Genomic DNA, 16,146 nt, shown 5'->3' with positions numbered 1-16,146 from the left:
AGTCTCAGAGTCCAGGGCCGCCAGGCCTGTCAGCTGCACAGCTCCACACAGCATGCAAAGGGAACTGGCCGGCTGGGAGCCTGGCCAGACCCACATGGGGCGGATCTGCCCAGGTACCCATGGGCGGGGGGCGTTGCACTCCATGTTCCCCGCAGTGGGCCCCGGTTCCCCCCAGCTAGGAACCTGACACCAGAATCCACAGAAGGGCTCGGTGCCCCCCAGCCTGGGCCAGAGCCCCATGGGCTCGGTTCCCCCCCAGCCCGGGTCAGAGCACCATGGGCTCAGTGCTCCCCCGCCTGGGCCAGAGCACCATGGGCTCGGTTCCCCCCCAGCCCGGGTCAGAGCACCATGGGCTCAATGCCTGCCCACCCCCAGCCCGGCTCAGAGCACCATGGGCTCGGTTCCCCCCCAGCCCGGCTCAGAGCACCATGGGCTCAATGCCTGCCCACCCCCAGCCCGGCTCAGAGCACCATGGGCTCGGTTCCCCCCCAGCCCGGGTCAGAGCACCATGGGCTCAATGCCTGCCCACCCCCAGCCCGGCTCAGAGCACCATGGGCTCGGCATCCCCTCCCCTTAGCCTCTCTGGCCCTCTGAGTTTCAGAAGCGTCTCTCTGCTCCCGCCAACTCATGGGGCTCAGTTTCCCCACCATTTCCCAATGTGGTCAAGCCCCACGCGCCTGTGATCCTGATGGGGGCCCTGGGTCAGTGCTGGTGGCTGGGCACCGCCCAAAAGCCAAGCTCTGAGCTGGGCTGTCACAGGGTCAGTTCTGGTCCTTTGGGGTCACGCATTGCACCATCGCTCCCAGCAACACCAGCCACGGCCAGCCGCAGAGAAAGGGTGGGTCGCCCCACAGCCAGTGAGACAGTCTGGGGACACGGCAGTGCCAGCACCAACCCAGGGCCCCCAGCCAAGACCCAGGCATCCTGCGTGGTGCTGAGAGCCGCTGAGCACCCTGCTGAGCCGCAAGTCACGCCGGGCAGAGCTCAGCCAGCTCCTGACCAGTTCCTGAGCCATTCGTCGTCTCTTCCACCCAGCCCCAGGGACCAGGCTTCAGTCCCACGCGACGTCTTGGTCCCAGTTCAGCTGAGCCGGGCCAGGACGGAGGAGAGGATCTGCCTCCCTCCTCCAGGGTGCAGCAACATCTGCTGTACCCCAGCCCTCAGGAATGAGCCCCCCCGGCGGCTCTGGCCCGGCACTCCTGGCCATGCTGGGCACTGTTCTGAAGTGAGAAGCCTCCCTGCTCAAACACTGAGTCCCCCAGCCCCCTTTCTCTGCCGCTCACCCCCTCCCAGGAAGGCTGCATGGTGAGGGCTACCTGCTCAGCTCCCCAGCCCTGCCCATCAGTGTGTGGGTCCCTTGGACACCCCCACAGGGCAGTCAGAACCCCGCCTCCAGGACGCCTCCCCCAAGCAGCCCCATCTCCACTCCCACCTGGCCAAGAGTGCCTCTCACCTGCTGTCGTGCCCAGCGTGTGGTCTACCTCCGGGCCCGGGCTGGCCCCGCTTTTCCAGCCCCAGGTGTAGCTGCCCAGGGTGTGGTCTGAGGGGCTGGTCCAGCCACAAGTGTCTGACTCAAAGTCACAGGAACCTGCCAGCAAGAGACCCCCTGCCCCATTACAGGAGCATGGGCTCATGGTGCCTCTGGGGCATCCTCTGGGCCCACCCTGCACTCACTGGGAGAAGTGCGGGATCAGGCCCTTGGCAAGACCTCTCTGGGGCAGCCCCATCCCTACGAGCCTGGGCTGCTACACTACGAGCCTGGGCATGCTACGGGATAACAGCAGCATGTCTCTAACCACGGGGACAGTCATCACCTTGCCCCCGGAGCCCTGCCTGCTGCCCCCATACACTTTCCCCCGAGCGTCCCGGCCTGCCCTGCTGCTCTGCGCTGCGCTCCCTTGACAGCCACTGCCGGCTACAAAAGGGAGCAGCACCAGCAGGAGGCTGACCTGCGGAGGGAGCAGTAACGGTGCCGGGGGAGCGTGCTGCCACGGCCGAGAGGGCTGGGGGGGACTGTGGAGTCCTCCTCTCTGGCCCCAGCCTCGGGACAGCCTGCCTGCACCCCAAACTCCTCATCCCCAGCCCTGCCCCACCCCAGAGCCCGCACCCCCTGCCAGAGCCCTCACCTCTGCCCAACCCTCTGCCCCCTCCTGCACTGTGAACCCCTCATCCATGGCCCCACCCCGCAGCCCTCACCCCACACCCTGACCCTCTGCCTTAGCCCTGAGCCCCCTCTAAGGTGACCAGATAGCAAGTGTGAAAAATCGGGACAGAGGATGGGGGGTAATAGGTGCCTATACAAGACAAAGCCCCAAATATCGGGACTGTCCCTATAAAATCGGGACATCTGGTCACCCTAGCTCCCTCCCACACCCCAAACCCCTCATTCCCAGCTCCACCCCAGAGCCCTCACCCCCAGCCAGAGCCGTCATCCCCCGCCACACCCCCAAATTGTGCAATATAGGGAAACTGTTAACCGCTTACTGTTTCCAGTCCATTTTTACAGTATTTTTAAAAATATATATCGGCTTACAAGGCACAGGGGCGGGGGGAGGGGGGACAGGACTTGGACCCATTCTGGGCACCACCAAAAATTATACAAACCTGCTGCCCCTGGGCTGAGCAGCCAGTTCCCAACCCCGCCTTGGCTGCCATGTTGAGATTGGTAGGGGCCAGTTCCTGTCTGACCCTGCTGCACACAGCAGTGTACGTGTCACACCTGCCCCGGCCTTTCCACTTGGACACCGACACACAACTGGCCAGGACCCGTCCTAGGGTACAGCCCCCCTACCCATGGTCCTGTAGGAGCTGCAGAGAGAAGCCAGCCAGAGACGTCCCGCGGGCAGGCGCCAAAGAGGGACCTCGGACTGCTCCAGACTCTGCTCGGTGCTGGCTGGCACATTGCGCCAGCTGTCCCCTCTCAGTCCTCACCTCGGCATCCCTCCTCCCCTCCCCTGCCCTGCCCCCCTTTTCCCGTGTAGCTGAACCCACCCCCTGCAGCTAGCTCTCCCCTCACTGCCCCCTCCTCAGCCTACTGGCCACCCTCCCCTGCCCCAGCCAGACTGCCCGGCTCTGAAGAGCTGTGTCTGGAAGCACCTGCCTAGTGGGCCCTGGGCGCTATCAGCCCCGTACCTGGCTCTGGGCAGCTGCTGGCCTTCAGGTGCAAATCATCAAGGGCGACGTAGGAGAGCTCACCGCCAGCACTCACCACCTCGAAGGTGACCTGCCAAAGAGAGCAGGGAGCAGATCCAGGGTCAGGCCGGAGGTCCCGCCAGAGCCGACTGGACACCACTGGGACTCGGCATGCTCTCATGGAGCCTGGAAGTGGGGGCCAGGCCCACCCAGGGCATTGCTCTGCTCCTCCTCTTTGTGCAGGCTGGGCCAGAGCCTGATGGACCCCCCGAGTCTCAGCCATGCAGCGACAGCATGATGCCCCAGGACTAGCCCAGGTCTGCTCCAGCCTTCCAACCCCCTGCTGGCCGGTGCCCATGTGCCACAGGGAGGCGCATGGTGTAAAACCTACCCAGCTCCAGTGGAGGACTTGACCATCCTTCCCCCTCACCAGGCCTGGCAGGCCCAGTCCAGCCTCCACCCATGTAGCGGAGTAGCTGGGGCTGGGGTTCAGCCCCAGAGAAGTCCCTCAGAGCACATTGCTGCTCAGAGAGCAGCTTCCCGGATCAGGCGGCCAGGGCTCTGGAGCTCCTCTCTGACTCAGGCTGGGATCTGACTGATCGCCCTGTTCTGTATAGGTAGCGCATCAGAGCACCAGTCAAGGACCAGGTCCCCTGGCTGTCTCACCTGCCAGTCCTCAGCCACTTGGACAGTCACTTTACCGTAGCGCCAAGCGTCCCCCTGCACTGAGCTCACGCTGAACAGCCTCCGCTGCACCCCCTTCTCCTTCACACCCACCGTCAGGGAACCTAGCGAAAGACAGAGATGGTGATACCTCCTGAGGGCCACCCACAGGAGCAGCGGCACCGCCAAGCCCGTGGCACTGGTGGTGTTCCCGGGAGCTTGCTCTGCTCTCAACCTTCCTCCAAAGCACCATGGAGGCAGCATGCAGGGCACTGGGTGTCAGGGCCCCTGAGTTCTAGTCCTGACTCACTGCGGGGCCTTAGCCATTTCCATACTGGTGCAATGGGGCTGACAACATGGCACGGAAAGACCCCCCCAGGCTCTGTCACTAGCAGTTCCATGGGGAAGATGTTTCCAGGCACTGCCAGGACACTTGGCTGGCCGGCCTCGAGCCCTGGCTTGACCTGGCTAACTCTAGCCTCCTGGGGAGCTGGCAGAACCCACGGGCCTGAGAAATGCACCTGGGCCAGGGTACAAGTAGGAGGCAGTGGGATTTGTTCCTGGGTTGGAGGTCCCCACACTCCTACTCACACTCCCTGTGAGGTCGCGGGCAGGGGTCGGGATGCCCAGTTTACCATGAGGGAACCAACCACCAAGAAGGGCCATGGCTCACCCAGCAAGTGTGTGGCAGAGCCAAGACGAGAACCCAGGAGTCCTGACTCCCAGGCCTGGCTTTAACCACAGAACAGCCTTCCTCCACAGCCTCTTGCCCCTCACTCCACTGCCCAGCATCTCCGCGCCCGCCAGCCCGAGGGGATCAAAGGCTTCCGGGCTCACCTGGGTCACTGGGGCTCAGCTGGTACCAGAAGCCCAGGCACTGCGGATGAGTCAGGGGCCTGTACTGCCCAGAGCTCAGAGTGGCTACTTGCCCACGGGGCAGGGAGCCCTTGCTGGTATCAACAATCATGTAATATCCTGTGGAAAACAAAAACCAACAGCCTGGCAGAGAGAGTCACTTAATCATTCCAGGCCCAGAACTGAGATCCCTGGGCCCGGGGCACAGCCATGGACCCTCCAGCATCAGCCCCGATCAGACCGCTGGGCACGGACTGGAGCATAGTCATGGACTCCCTTATCCCCCCAGCAGCATCCCTAGTCAGACCCCTGGGCATGGGGAACAGCTACAGACCCCTCTCCCCCATAAGGGCTAAGGCCTTTTTCTGCAGCCACATTAGGAGGGCAGCAGCCATGAGCTAAAAGCAGACAGTCACATCCTCACATTCCCTCTACATTACATCAAACCAATGAGATATCAGGCTGTTAAGAAAGCTTCTGTCCCAATAGCACCACCACCACCCATAAGCAAGGAATCTCTTAAGATATTTAAAGAAAACTTTGTTTGCTGGCCTTCTGTCTGGCAAGAAATCGCTTATCAGCAGTTGTGGGTGGTGAAATCTCTTTTCTTTATTGTTTTGCCTTTATGGTCCCTACTTCTCTATTACTAAGGTTAAGATTGTGTCATGGTTATTTTTAGTAAAAGTCATGGACATGTCACAGGCAATAAACAAAAATTCAGGGTGGAAGCTGTGACCTGTCTGTGACTTTTGCTGCTGCAGCTCCATGGTTCCTTCCCCCCATACTGCGGTGGCTGGGGGGGTTCCCTATCTGCCCACAGCACCTGGGAGCTGCAGGGTGACCATATTGCCCAAGGAAAAAATGGGACACCCCCAGCCGCTCACCCGAGGCGTCCCCCTCCCCCTGCTCGAGGTCTGAGGAGGACCCCTCAGGAGTCTGTCACCTGTTGCTGGAACCTTGTCGCTGCTGAGGCCTGTCACTGGAACCCTGCCCAGGCCCCAGCTCCGGAGTCCCACAGCCCCAGGGGCTGAAGCAGGGAATGTCAGGGAGGTCTCTGCAAGTCACTTCCATGCAGGGTGACCAGATGTCCCGACTTTATAGGGACAGTCCCGATACTTAGGGCTTTTTCTTATATAGGCACACATTACTCCCCACCCCCGTCCCGATTTTTCACATTTGCCATCTGGTCACCCTATTTCCATGACCTCAGTGACATAAACCCAGACTTATCTATTGTTTATCTAAATGGTCTCTGTCTGGTTCTTTGATTGCTTCTGTCTGTTATATAACTAATTTTTGCTAGGTATAAATCAACTAAGATGGTGGGGTATGATTGGGTAAAGAATTGTTTCACAATAGGTTAGGACTGGTCAAAGAATTATTTTATAAAACTTTAGTAAAATGGTTGGTTAAGGTACAACTAAGCAGGACTCAAGTTTAACTATGTAAACTGGAGAGTCCAAAAGGAAATTCTTTGGATTGGAACCAGCTCCAGGACACAGCCCAGGATGTCCTGATCCTGCCTGGCCACCAGGAAAAGTTCCTCTGCCTCCTTGGGAACGGGAAGCATTGTCTCCTTAGCGTGTGTGTTCTGTTTGGTAGCTGTGAATAGAGGTAAAAGATATTACTGTGTAAGGCTCTTTCACTAGTAAAAGACCCCCCAAACCCACACAAGATTATGCCCTGAGCAGTGGCAGATTTAGAGTTTAGTGGGGCCCTGTGTGCAGCTTCATTTTTGGGGCCTGACCCTCGGGACCCAGCTAAGTAAGAGAACATTCTCTCGTATCTCCCCCCAAGTTTTCCAATCTTTTTTACTTCATCCTCCTCCTATATTATAAGTAATAGGAAGTAAATTAAAATCATAGAATAAAATCATAGAATCATAGAATATCAGGGTTGGAAGGGACCTCAGGAGATCATCTAGTCCAACCCCCTGCTCAAAAGCAGGACCCATCCCCAATTAAATCATCCCAGCCAGGGCTTTGTCAATAAATAAATAAAATAAATAAAATAAAGTGAGGTACCTTGATTGTTTTTGAATTCTAACTTTTTTTTCACAGACCACTTGAAAATTGCTGAGGGACTCAGCAGACCACTTAATGATCTTACCAAACGTTGAACTATTGTGAAGTACTTTGGATAAGAGCGCTTTATAAAAATACTTAATAACCTTTCCTCGGTCCACCTGAATGGAGTTCTCAGACCACAGTTTAAGAACTTCTGGTCTAGATGAAAGCTTGTATTTGCATTATACTAATGTGAAAAATGCACAAAAATAAAAAGTACAGATGACACATGATGGAAAAATAAAAGTTAACTTCCTCTGAAGAAACTTACCCAATTTGGAAAAAAAAAATTTATTCAGATAGCTTTCTTTTTCCACTTTTTTTTTAGAAAATCGTCAATTAAGTCATCATAAGTAACATTTTGTAAAGAGGCACTTTCAATTGTCAATATTGTCGACCTTATCAAATGTTCCTGACTCGTATTTTGAAAATAATTTTTAACTCGTTTCAATACAGAAATAGAACGTTCACCAGAAGCGTTTGGGACAAGTATTGTTAAAAATATTTTCAGAATGGTTTCTACATTTGGAAAGGTTGCCTGCAAACCATCACATATAAATCTATACAAATCAATTGGTGATCTCGAAGCACAGACCTCATCATTTTCGTTAAAATGAATGAAATGTTTCACTTCGTCTTGAAAAAGATTTGTGTCTATGTCCTCTCAGTAGAATTCACTTAATTTCTTACTGTAGTGGCTTTTAGCATTTTCATCCGTACTTCTGTCAAAAAACAAGCAAAATAAAGCAACAGTTTTCTTTAGAGATTCACCTCTACTCTGCAACTGCACTATTATTGTGTCACAAATAACATTGACTGTCTCAACGATGATCTGCTCTTTCCCTTTTAAATTGATTTCATTGTCTCTTGCTTCCACTGAGCTATAGTCATTTTGAACTTCTATGACAAAACTTTTAACTGAGGTTAACAATTGTGCAGCATTCAATAAATTTGTATCAATCTTTTGTAGTGATTTGCTGATGGCATTAATTCTTTGAAGTTAACAGTTCCAAAAAAGAGTAAAAACAGCAATATCGTACTTTTCAAACTTTTCTGCTCAGGACTTTGCTTCATTTTTCGCACATGGTTTTACAGAATTTGATGTGGCTGTGTCAAATAAGGTTTTCTTTATGTCATCATAGCTCATTTTCAAAGCCAAAACAGCATCTGCATGAGCAGACCACCTGGTGTCACCAATTCTTTTCACTGTCAAATGTTTTTCATTTGCCTGCTCCAAGCGTGATTGTAGCATACTCTGCCGATGCGTGGAAACCAAAAAAAAAGCATACACGTTTTGAACAAAGTCAAAAAATGTGTAGCTCCTTCACAAGATTCGGCTGCAGCGTTGCAGATTAAATTTAAGGAATGGCTGGAACATGGTATGAATACAGCAGAGGGGCTTGCATCATTCAGTCTTGCCTGTAGACCTGAACATTTTCCTGCCACATTTGTGGCGTTATCAAAGCTCTGCCAATGACAGTTTTTGATGTCCAAACCTAAATTTGCAATGATTTCCAAACCGTTGTCTCCAGACCTTCCAAGTGTGGGATTTTAGCGGGACAAAACAAAGAAATCACTCTACAGCTTCACCATTGCCAGTCACATTTCTTAAAATTAATGTTAATTGGTCTACATGACTCACATCTGGTGTTGAATCGACTATTATAGAATAATACTTGGCATCCTTTACTTCATCAGTGAATTGGTTTCTGAGCTGCTCTGCCATTATAGTGATGAATTCATTGTAGGTTCAGTTGTGTTAAAAAGTTGATCTTCCCTGACCACAATACTGATAATTTTTCAAATGTTCTTTGAGAAAATCATCAAATTCACTAAGATATTCAAGGCGGGTTAAAAAATTACCTTTTTGATTTGGCAATGATGACTCATCATGTCCTCTTCAAGGTAGTCCCAAAGAAGACAGCAGTTTGACCGGGGCAACAACACGTCTCAGCATTTCCTTTTCACTCCTGATCTGATAACACAGAATCAATTCTTCCAGATAATTTACACCTTGGAACGAACTTACACATAACGTTGATATGAGCTTTGGAAGTTTCGTGATCAGAGATATGTCTTGCAATGTTTCTCCAATTAGAGTGCCCGTCAACGAATGTTTGTTTTCCTTTACTATGGTCAGGGATTAATTTGCAAACATAACAGTAACCTGCCTTAGTGGTTTATGAAACAATCAACCAAATTCTCATTTCTGTCATCCCATTCTTCTTCATCCTCAGAAAATGGGACTCATGAAGACCTCTAAATTGCTTTCGTCCTGCAATCTCATACTCTTTTCTCAAATTTTCCATATTACCTACATTTTTCGGTTCATTTACTAAGAAATATTCTATCATATCCAATGCAACAGATTTTGGCCATAATGCAATGTCTTCAGGGTAGGTTTCTTCCCTTACTTCAACAAAATTACCAATATTTTGTAGTTCCATTGTCACTTCAGAGTCCACTTCTTCAACTTTTGCAGTCGTTGTGGTATCCCCACAACTCGGGAAGTGATCAGATAATTCAGATGTTTCCTCGCCCATACTTTTTGATGAATGTCCACAATTCAATACTTCAAGCTTTTAAAAATAAGATGACAAACTGTCTTTTTGCTTCGCTTTGTCTTCTTGCCTCGCCTTGATTTTTTTTGCATTTTTGACTGCCAGACTCAGCGTTGTTCCATTATTGCTAAAAAATTGACCTTGATTTTAGGCAGATTAAAAATGTCTGAAAGAGCAGCAGTGTAGCCACGGGTGGGCCTGGGTGGGCCATGGACCACCTAATTAGCTTTAACGCCATTAATTCCGTGTTTTTATCAGGCTCTGAAACAATGTGGGGGAGGGTGCTTTTATTCAATTGGATAATTGGTCAAGCAGACAGACTGTGCCTGGCAAATGATGATTTCCCTTAATTGCTGTTATGCTATTGCCAAGACACAGAAAAAATGGCAAAGCAAATAGACTACTTCAAAAAACCATGTTTAGAGCACAGTTCACAGAATAAGTTCTCAGAATGCAGAAAGCCTGGACCGCTTCACAACTTGAAACACTCATTAAATTCAGTCATTTGTCAGATTCGTCCTGCATTTTGGGGACCCCCATTGTTGGGGGCCCCAAGCCACTGCACGGTTTGTTTCATGGTAAATACGCCACTGGCCCTGAGCTCTAGGAACTGGGTAAGGCTGGAGTTACGCCTTGAGCCCTAGGAACTGGGGAAAGGTGGGCGCCCTAGAGTGTGCGGGTAACACCCCAGCATCAGCCCTGGGCAGACCTTTGGGCACAGGGCACAATCATGGACCCCCCCACAGCAGACCCTGCCAGCCCTCCAACCAACCAGAGAAGGGACCCAGCTGCAGGCCCACAGTAAGGAAAAGCCAGAGAACAACTGCATCTTCCAGTGCACCTGAACCAGCATAGACCATGCGGGCTGACAGAGCTCTCCCTGTTACCTGACCTGGCACCTCCTAGAGTGCAAGACAGTGGGATTGTCACAGGGGCATGGCTACTCTATTGTACCTCCTGTTGGCCCAGCATGGCATTGCCAGCACTCCCTGCCTCAGTTTCTCTTCCCGAGGTGTGCGCCCTCAGCTTGTCATGCATCAGTCTGGGGAGGAGCTATGGCTTAGCCCTCCAGCCATTTTACAACAAACATAACCCCAGGGTGGAGACGGGGGAGAAAACCAAGAGTCCAAACTCAAACATTCCCACCAAACAGAAAGTTTCCTTTGCCCTTCAGGACTTCTTCACCTGCTCCCCCTCCCCCAGCCCTGCTCCCAGCCCCTTTCTATGCTCAGCACCTCCCGGAGCCCCAGGTCCCACCTGGGTCCCTGGAGTGTCCTTTTCCTTCCAGTCCCAGCCTGCCTTCTCCTTGCAGTGCCAACTACCGAGCAACCCCCACATCTCCTTTTCAAAAGCCTAGAAGACCCTTAATCTGGTGCCTCACCTGCCTTAGCCCACCCCTCAGGCTGGGGAGGTATGGCTGGTCCCTGCCAGCCACAGCACAGCACCCCGGCTGTTTCCACTGGCTAAGTGGAACCGGGAACCCAGGAGATTGGCATGGCCACCTTGGAGTGCCCTGGAAATGGACTGGCTCAGCCCCACCTGGCAGTGCCACGCAGGCTCCCTGCTCACCCATCCCCCTCCCGTGTCCTGGTCCCCACCTCAGCCCTGCCCTGCAGCGCCCATGCTGCAGCATTCCAGCTGCCCGCACGTGGTCTCTCTCTGGGGGACCATCTTTTCCGCAGCGCTCAGCGTGCCAGGTGCAGCCCTGGGCCTGACAATCAGCCCATGGGCATGTGGAAGAGCTGCCTTCTGCAGTCAGAACCACACAAGGACAGTCCCCAGCACCGCACGGCACCCTCGTGGCTGGCCAGGGCCCTGTGCTGCAGGCAGTGTGCAGGGGCTGCGTGCCAGGCCCAAGGAAGGCAGACGGGCCCCCGCAGCCCTGCGGGAGCACAGGGGCTGCATTACCTCGGGCTGTCCCCACGGTGTGGTCAGTGGGAGGGCCAGCCATAGCAGTGCCAGTGACGTTGCTCTGCCGTGCCCACGTGTACTGCCAGCTGGAGGAGAAGCCACAGGCATTGGCCTCGAACGAACAGGAATCCTGGGGACCACAGGCTCCAGCTCGCACGGTGACATCGTCCAGGGCTATGTCCCCCAGGTACCCGTCCCGGAGAGCCTCGAAGACCAGCTGTCAAGGAGGGAGGCACACAGCACTGAGCACCGCCCCCTTTGTCACCTATGCTCACTGCTGGAGGGCACCATGTCAGCGCCACGCCTGCCTGGGACAGGATAAAGGGTCTTCAGAGCCACGTAGACACCTAAGTACCCTCGAGGGTCTGGGCCCAAGTGACCCCTGGAAGCAGCTGCTGCCAGGGCTGCAGCCCAGGTGCCCTGTGGCTGGGTGAGCAGCACAAAGCCGTACGGAGCTTGCATGGCCGTGCAGCCCAGCCTCGGGCTCAGGAGTGTGGCACTCGCTGTTATTACTTACTGAGTGCCAGCAAGGTCCCTGGTGCAGGCACATGCGGGCAGGCACAGCTCAGTGATCACAGCATGGCACTGGGGCCAGCAAGGCCGGAGTCCTACCCCTGGCTCTGCAGTGACTCCCCACGTGCCACGGAAGAGCCTTGAGCACTGAGGGAAGAGGCATTATGTCGGGGGCCTTACCCGGTACCTCTGTAGAGCCTGACGACTGAGCGTTGCGAATCCCAGGTGCCACATGCTGCCGTGAGCTCCCGTTCGGGTCCAGAGCACCGTCTCGGGCTCCCCATCGTGCTGTATCTTTAGGTTCAGCGTGCCTGGGTTGGAACTGAAGGTTAGGGAGCCCATGGGAATGGGCAGGCGAACAGCAAGTGGGGACAGTCACAGAGCATTCCTTGAGCCCCTGTCACACAGCCAGGAACCCCCTCCCCAGTGACCTGCAGCCAGCTCTGGGGAGATGACCGCCGGCAGACAGGGGCAGCCTCTGCTGGAAAGTGACCAGGGATCTGCATTGGCAGAGCATACAGGAGCCTGGGTTTTACGTCCCCAAAGAGAAACATGCCTGGCACTCAGTTCATCGCCCCGGAAGGGGCAGATGCTGGGCTGAGCAGCTGAGAATGGAACCTGTGGTTCTTGGGAGCTAAAGCTGGCCTTGCACCCCAAGTACTGGGTCCCTGTAAAACAGCCACCCCAGGCCAGTGAGCAAGGGGCCTGTGGGAAGGAGTCTTGGTAGGGCTGAGGCAGGGAGGGCAGGCGTCTGTCCTTCTTTGGGGGCACTAGGAAAGGGAGGGAGCCAGGATGGGAGAGAGGCTCCTCGTGCTGGGGAACTCTCTCTCCCAGCCTGCACTGCGTGACCCACACAGTTGGGACCTCACCCCCGGAAGGGCGAGCACCAGGGTGACCCACACAGCAGGGACATGTCCCTCTCTGCAACACAACTCCAGGCCTTGGCTCACACCCACGCCCCTCACCATGGCCTCCTGGGCAGTGCCCAGGTGTGTCCTTGCCAGAAGTGCCTTCTGTTGAATGCCAATGCCAGGCATGTCAACTGGCACCTTCCTGGAGGAGATGGGGAAGGATCTGTTTCTCCTGCCCCACAGATAATGGGCCCTGGAAGCCCTAGCAGGGTGCGACTTACCACTCTGAGGGCCATCCAGGCGGTACCAGAACGAGAGACACTGCTCTCTGGTGGGAGGGTCCTGGGGGTAGGTGATGAGACGTGCGCTCAGGGCCCAGGTACTTTGGGCGGAGAGATCCACGGACAAGAAATAGCCTTTCAGAAGCAAACACAGCCCACGGTGAGAGCTGGAGCAGCAGGAACAAGGGCAGGCAGGTATCTACAGACACGAGCCCAGCCCTCCCTGCAAACACAGCCCCAGCTTGCTACAGCTACAGGCCAAGCCCCATCACACCAGCCTCACCAAGATCTTGGCCAGGCCCTTACCCCAGCCCAGGTGTATCAGCAACCCCTGAGAGCTGGAAAGGCAGCAGACAGAAGCAAACCCAGCCTCTCCCAGAGGAACTCTGCTTGCTCCCTACCAGATCCCTTGCCTTGCCCCACAGCCCAGCCTGGGGGCCGAGCCCAGGCATGCCCCCCTGCACTCCACAACTAGGGGCCCAGCTTTGCCTTCTAAAGTTCCTGGCCCTCAGCTCGCCTTCTTTGGGCTGAGTTTGGAATGGATCCCAGAGCCCCAGCTGAGTGCAGCTCTGAGACCAGCTCTACAGGGTAGGCCCTGGAGGAGGGCCCCAACCCTGCTGCTTAACCTGCCCTGTGCACCCCATAGCCAAGGAGTTTCTGAGGCAAGCCCTCCGGCTCCCCAGCAGGACCCACCTGTGCCGGTGGTGTGGTCAGAGCCCAGCCCCAGCCCTGTGCCTCGCACCCACTCAAAATCATCGCTCTGATCCTGGTACCAGCCGCAGAGCCCCATCTCAAAGTTGCAAGACAGCTCTGTGCAGAGAGAGGAAAGGCCAAGTTGTGAATGAAGTCAGACACTGGCGCAGGGGCCAGGGGACCGCCATCCTGCAACCAAACTCCTCACTCCTGGCTCAGCCCCACATCAGAGCACGTTACAGCTGCTATAGTCCATCCCCAACCCCACTAATTTCAAAGCATTCTTAGGTCTAGTGGCCAGAGCAAAGGAGCAGGAAATTCTGTTCCTAGGTTCTCTACTGTACTCTGAAAGGGTGTGATGTTGAGTGGTCAGAGCAAGCAAACTGGGAGTCAGGACTCCTGGGCTCTATCCCAGTTCTGCTATTGCTTCACTGTGTGACCCTGGGTAAGTCACTTAAATGTGCCCGTGCCTCAGTTTCTCAATCTGGAGTTGGGGTGAGCTCCTTGCTCTGAGCTCTCCAGATGGAAGGAGGTGGATCCCTCATGCCCTTCTCTCTGCCCGGGAAGAAGAAGAGCAAGCTCCAGTCCCTGCTGGCTCCTGATGCCCTTCCCTGCCCCTTTGATGGGAGCCTTGAGCACTTGGCAGGCATGGGGAATCTGGATCACCCCCTGGAGGGCGGGGAGTAGCCCAGAGGGCACATGGTGGCTGCAGGAAGGAAGGCCACTTGGGCAGTGATTAGAAGAAAGGGTATCCAGGGTTCCCAGTTCTTCTGCTCCCGTGGTTCTGGAGACACTCTCAGCATCATCCCCTGCATGGGCACTAGGAATGTGAATCTGACAGGGTGAGGTTCTGGTGCTGGGACTATACTCCTGGGCCTAGATCTTCAAAATTATTTAGGTGCCTAACTCCCATTGATACCACTGGTCCCCAACCTTCTGCAAGGACAGCTCTGCTGGCCAGCCAGATGGCAGCTGCTTCCCTACTGCCTGCTGGCATGGGCTGTCCCCACAGTCCCCAGGGGATGAGGAGCAAACCTGGAAGAAGGGCAAGGGAGGCTGCAGGGGGCAGAGATCACTGGCTCTTGGATGAGCACGTAGACACCCTGCACCTTCATCACCCACCTCAACTCGGCGCCCAACACGGGCAGCATACAGGATGGTGGAGTCCCTGTGCACGAAATTCAATACCATGCCAGTGTAGGGCACCTCCAGCCACAGCCTGTTGTTAACCTGCTCTTCACGCAGTGGTAGTAACTAACCCATGAAAAAGAGCAAATCCTCCACTTGGCACCGTCTGGAACCAAGCCCTGGAGCATGAATGGGTCAGGGCTGGTGAGTCTACCCATCCTGGGCCAGCAGCAGAGCAGGACCCCAGTGGCAGAAGTTGGTAATTGTCCGATTCCCGTTTCCCTGCGGTGCCCCAGGGAGAGACGTACCTGAGGCATCTGGAGGGGTAAAGCGGGGGTCGCAGTTCACAAATGCAACATCGTCCACAGCAGCACTCTGCACTACGGGGCCACGCAGATTCACCAGGGCGATCAGCTCCAGCTGAGGGGGACAGCAGCCCTGGTAAGAGCCATGGCTGCACACACACCCCATCCTGGCCCCACAGTCCCCTCCAGACACTAGGGGCCCAGAAGTCTCTCTGAAAATTCAGCACAAAGGTGAGAGGTGCCGTGTGGTAGCCTGGTGGTGGATGGGCAGTGGCCCCCTCACATACCAACCTGCAGGGGCCTCCCCTGGGAGCAAGAGAGGAGCTCCCTCTGTGGGGCCCATTCAGCCCTTGGCTGCTGACAGCAAGAAGCCAATCATTGCTGAGACCCCTGCCTATGTCTCCCCAGGATGGAGATTGGCTGGGGCTGAGTCTGGGCACTGCCTCCCTGGGCTCCCTGCCATGAAGGGCTCCTGTTCCACCCCTGGCCCCCGACCAGCCGGTCCCCTCACCCCAGGCAACCTCCGGGGTTTGCTCCTGGCTCTGTACTTTGTTCTTGGGGCTGCAGCACTGACCCAAGACGGTGCCCAAGCTGCCTGCATGTGCTGGGGACGCCCTCGGAGCACCCACAAGGCCCAAGATGGGTGTTTTCAGGCTGTTTTGCCCACCTGGAAGGGTCTGGCTCTCTCCCCAAGAGGAACGGTGACATGTTTCCACTCCGCGCTGCCGTTGTCCTGCATGTGCCAGGCCAGCCTGTGTGTCCCCAGGGCATGATCCACGATGCCGAGCGCAATGAACCCTAGCAAAGGGAGACGGGGGATGGCAGGGCAGCCGCTGGCTCTGAGACACTGGCCCTAGCCGCCGGCCCGGCAGCCTCCTTGGGAGCCCACCCAGCATGGCAGGGCCCAGTACCAGCAGCTGTGTCAGGCAGCGGGATCCGAGTCAGCAGCCAAGCTCATTGCCTGGCAGGGCTGGAGGACTGCAGTGACCCCTCCGGTGACTCCTTGCCGCTCTGATGCGGGGAGGGGTCACGTCCAGCAGGGAGGCTGGGTCTGCACTGCCTGGGGATGGGGATGGGAAGATGGGGCCAGGCTCCAGGTGGGGCTCAGAGAAACCTCTTCCCTGGGGCAAATCGGCAGAACATGGCTGCCTCCTCCCCCTGCAGCACCGGGAGGAGCCTGTTGGCCC

The 16,146-nt window shown here is 55.4% G+C and overlaps 1 protein-coding gene across 1 annotated transcript in view; it reads right to left on the bottom strand.

The window, feature by feature from the left end:
* The window catches only part of MAMDC4 (MAM domain containing 4), a 44,100-nt gene that overhangs the window by 7,245 nt on the left and 20,709 nt on the right, over window positions 1-16,146 (bottom strand). Inside the window, exons 16-25 of the mRNA XM_073314804.1 lie at window positions 15,627-15,757; window positions 14,963-15,074; window positions 13,527-13,643; window positions 12,834-12,968; window positions 11,882-12,012; window positions 11,186-11,405; window positions 4,633-4,770; window positions 3,799-3,920; window positions 3,133-3,223; window positions 1,454-1,588 (exon numbers count right to left, since the gene is read on the bottom strand). Of these exons, the coding sequence (XP_073170905.1) occupies window positions 1,454-1,588; window positions 3,133-3,223; window positions 3,799-3,920; window positions 4,633-4,770; window positions 11,186-11,405; window positions 11,882-12,012; window positions 12,834-12,968; window positions 13,527-13,643; window positions 14,963-15,074; window positions 15,627-15,757 (1,332 nt within the window). The remainder of the gene's footprint in view (window positions 1-1,453; window positions 1,589-3,132; window positions 3,224-3,798; window positions 3,921-4,632; window positions 4,771-11,185; window positions 11,406-11,881; window positions 12,013-12,833; window positions 12,969-13,526; window positions 13,644-14,962; window positions 15,075-15,626; window positions 15,758-16,146) is intronic.

Source organism: Lepidochelys kempii, chromosome 16 (assembly GCF_965140265.1).
Source record: "Lepidochelys kempii isolate rLepKem1 chromosome 16, rLepKem1.hap2, whole genome shotgun sequence".
NCBI lineage: Eukaryota > Metazoa > Chordata > Testudines > Cheloniidae > Lepidochelys > Lepidochelys kempii.
This window is presented reverse-complemented; position numbering and strand designations above follow the sequence as displayed.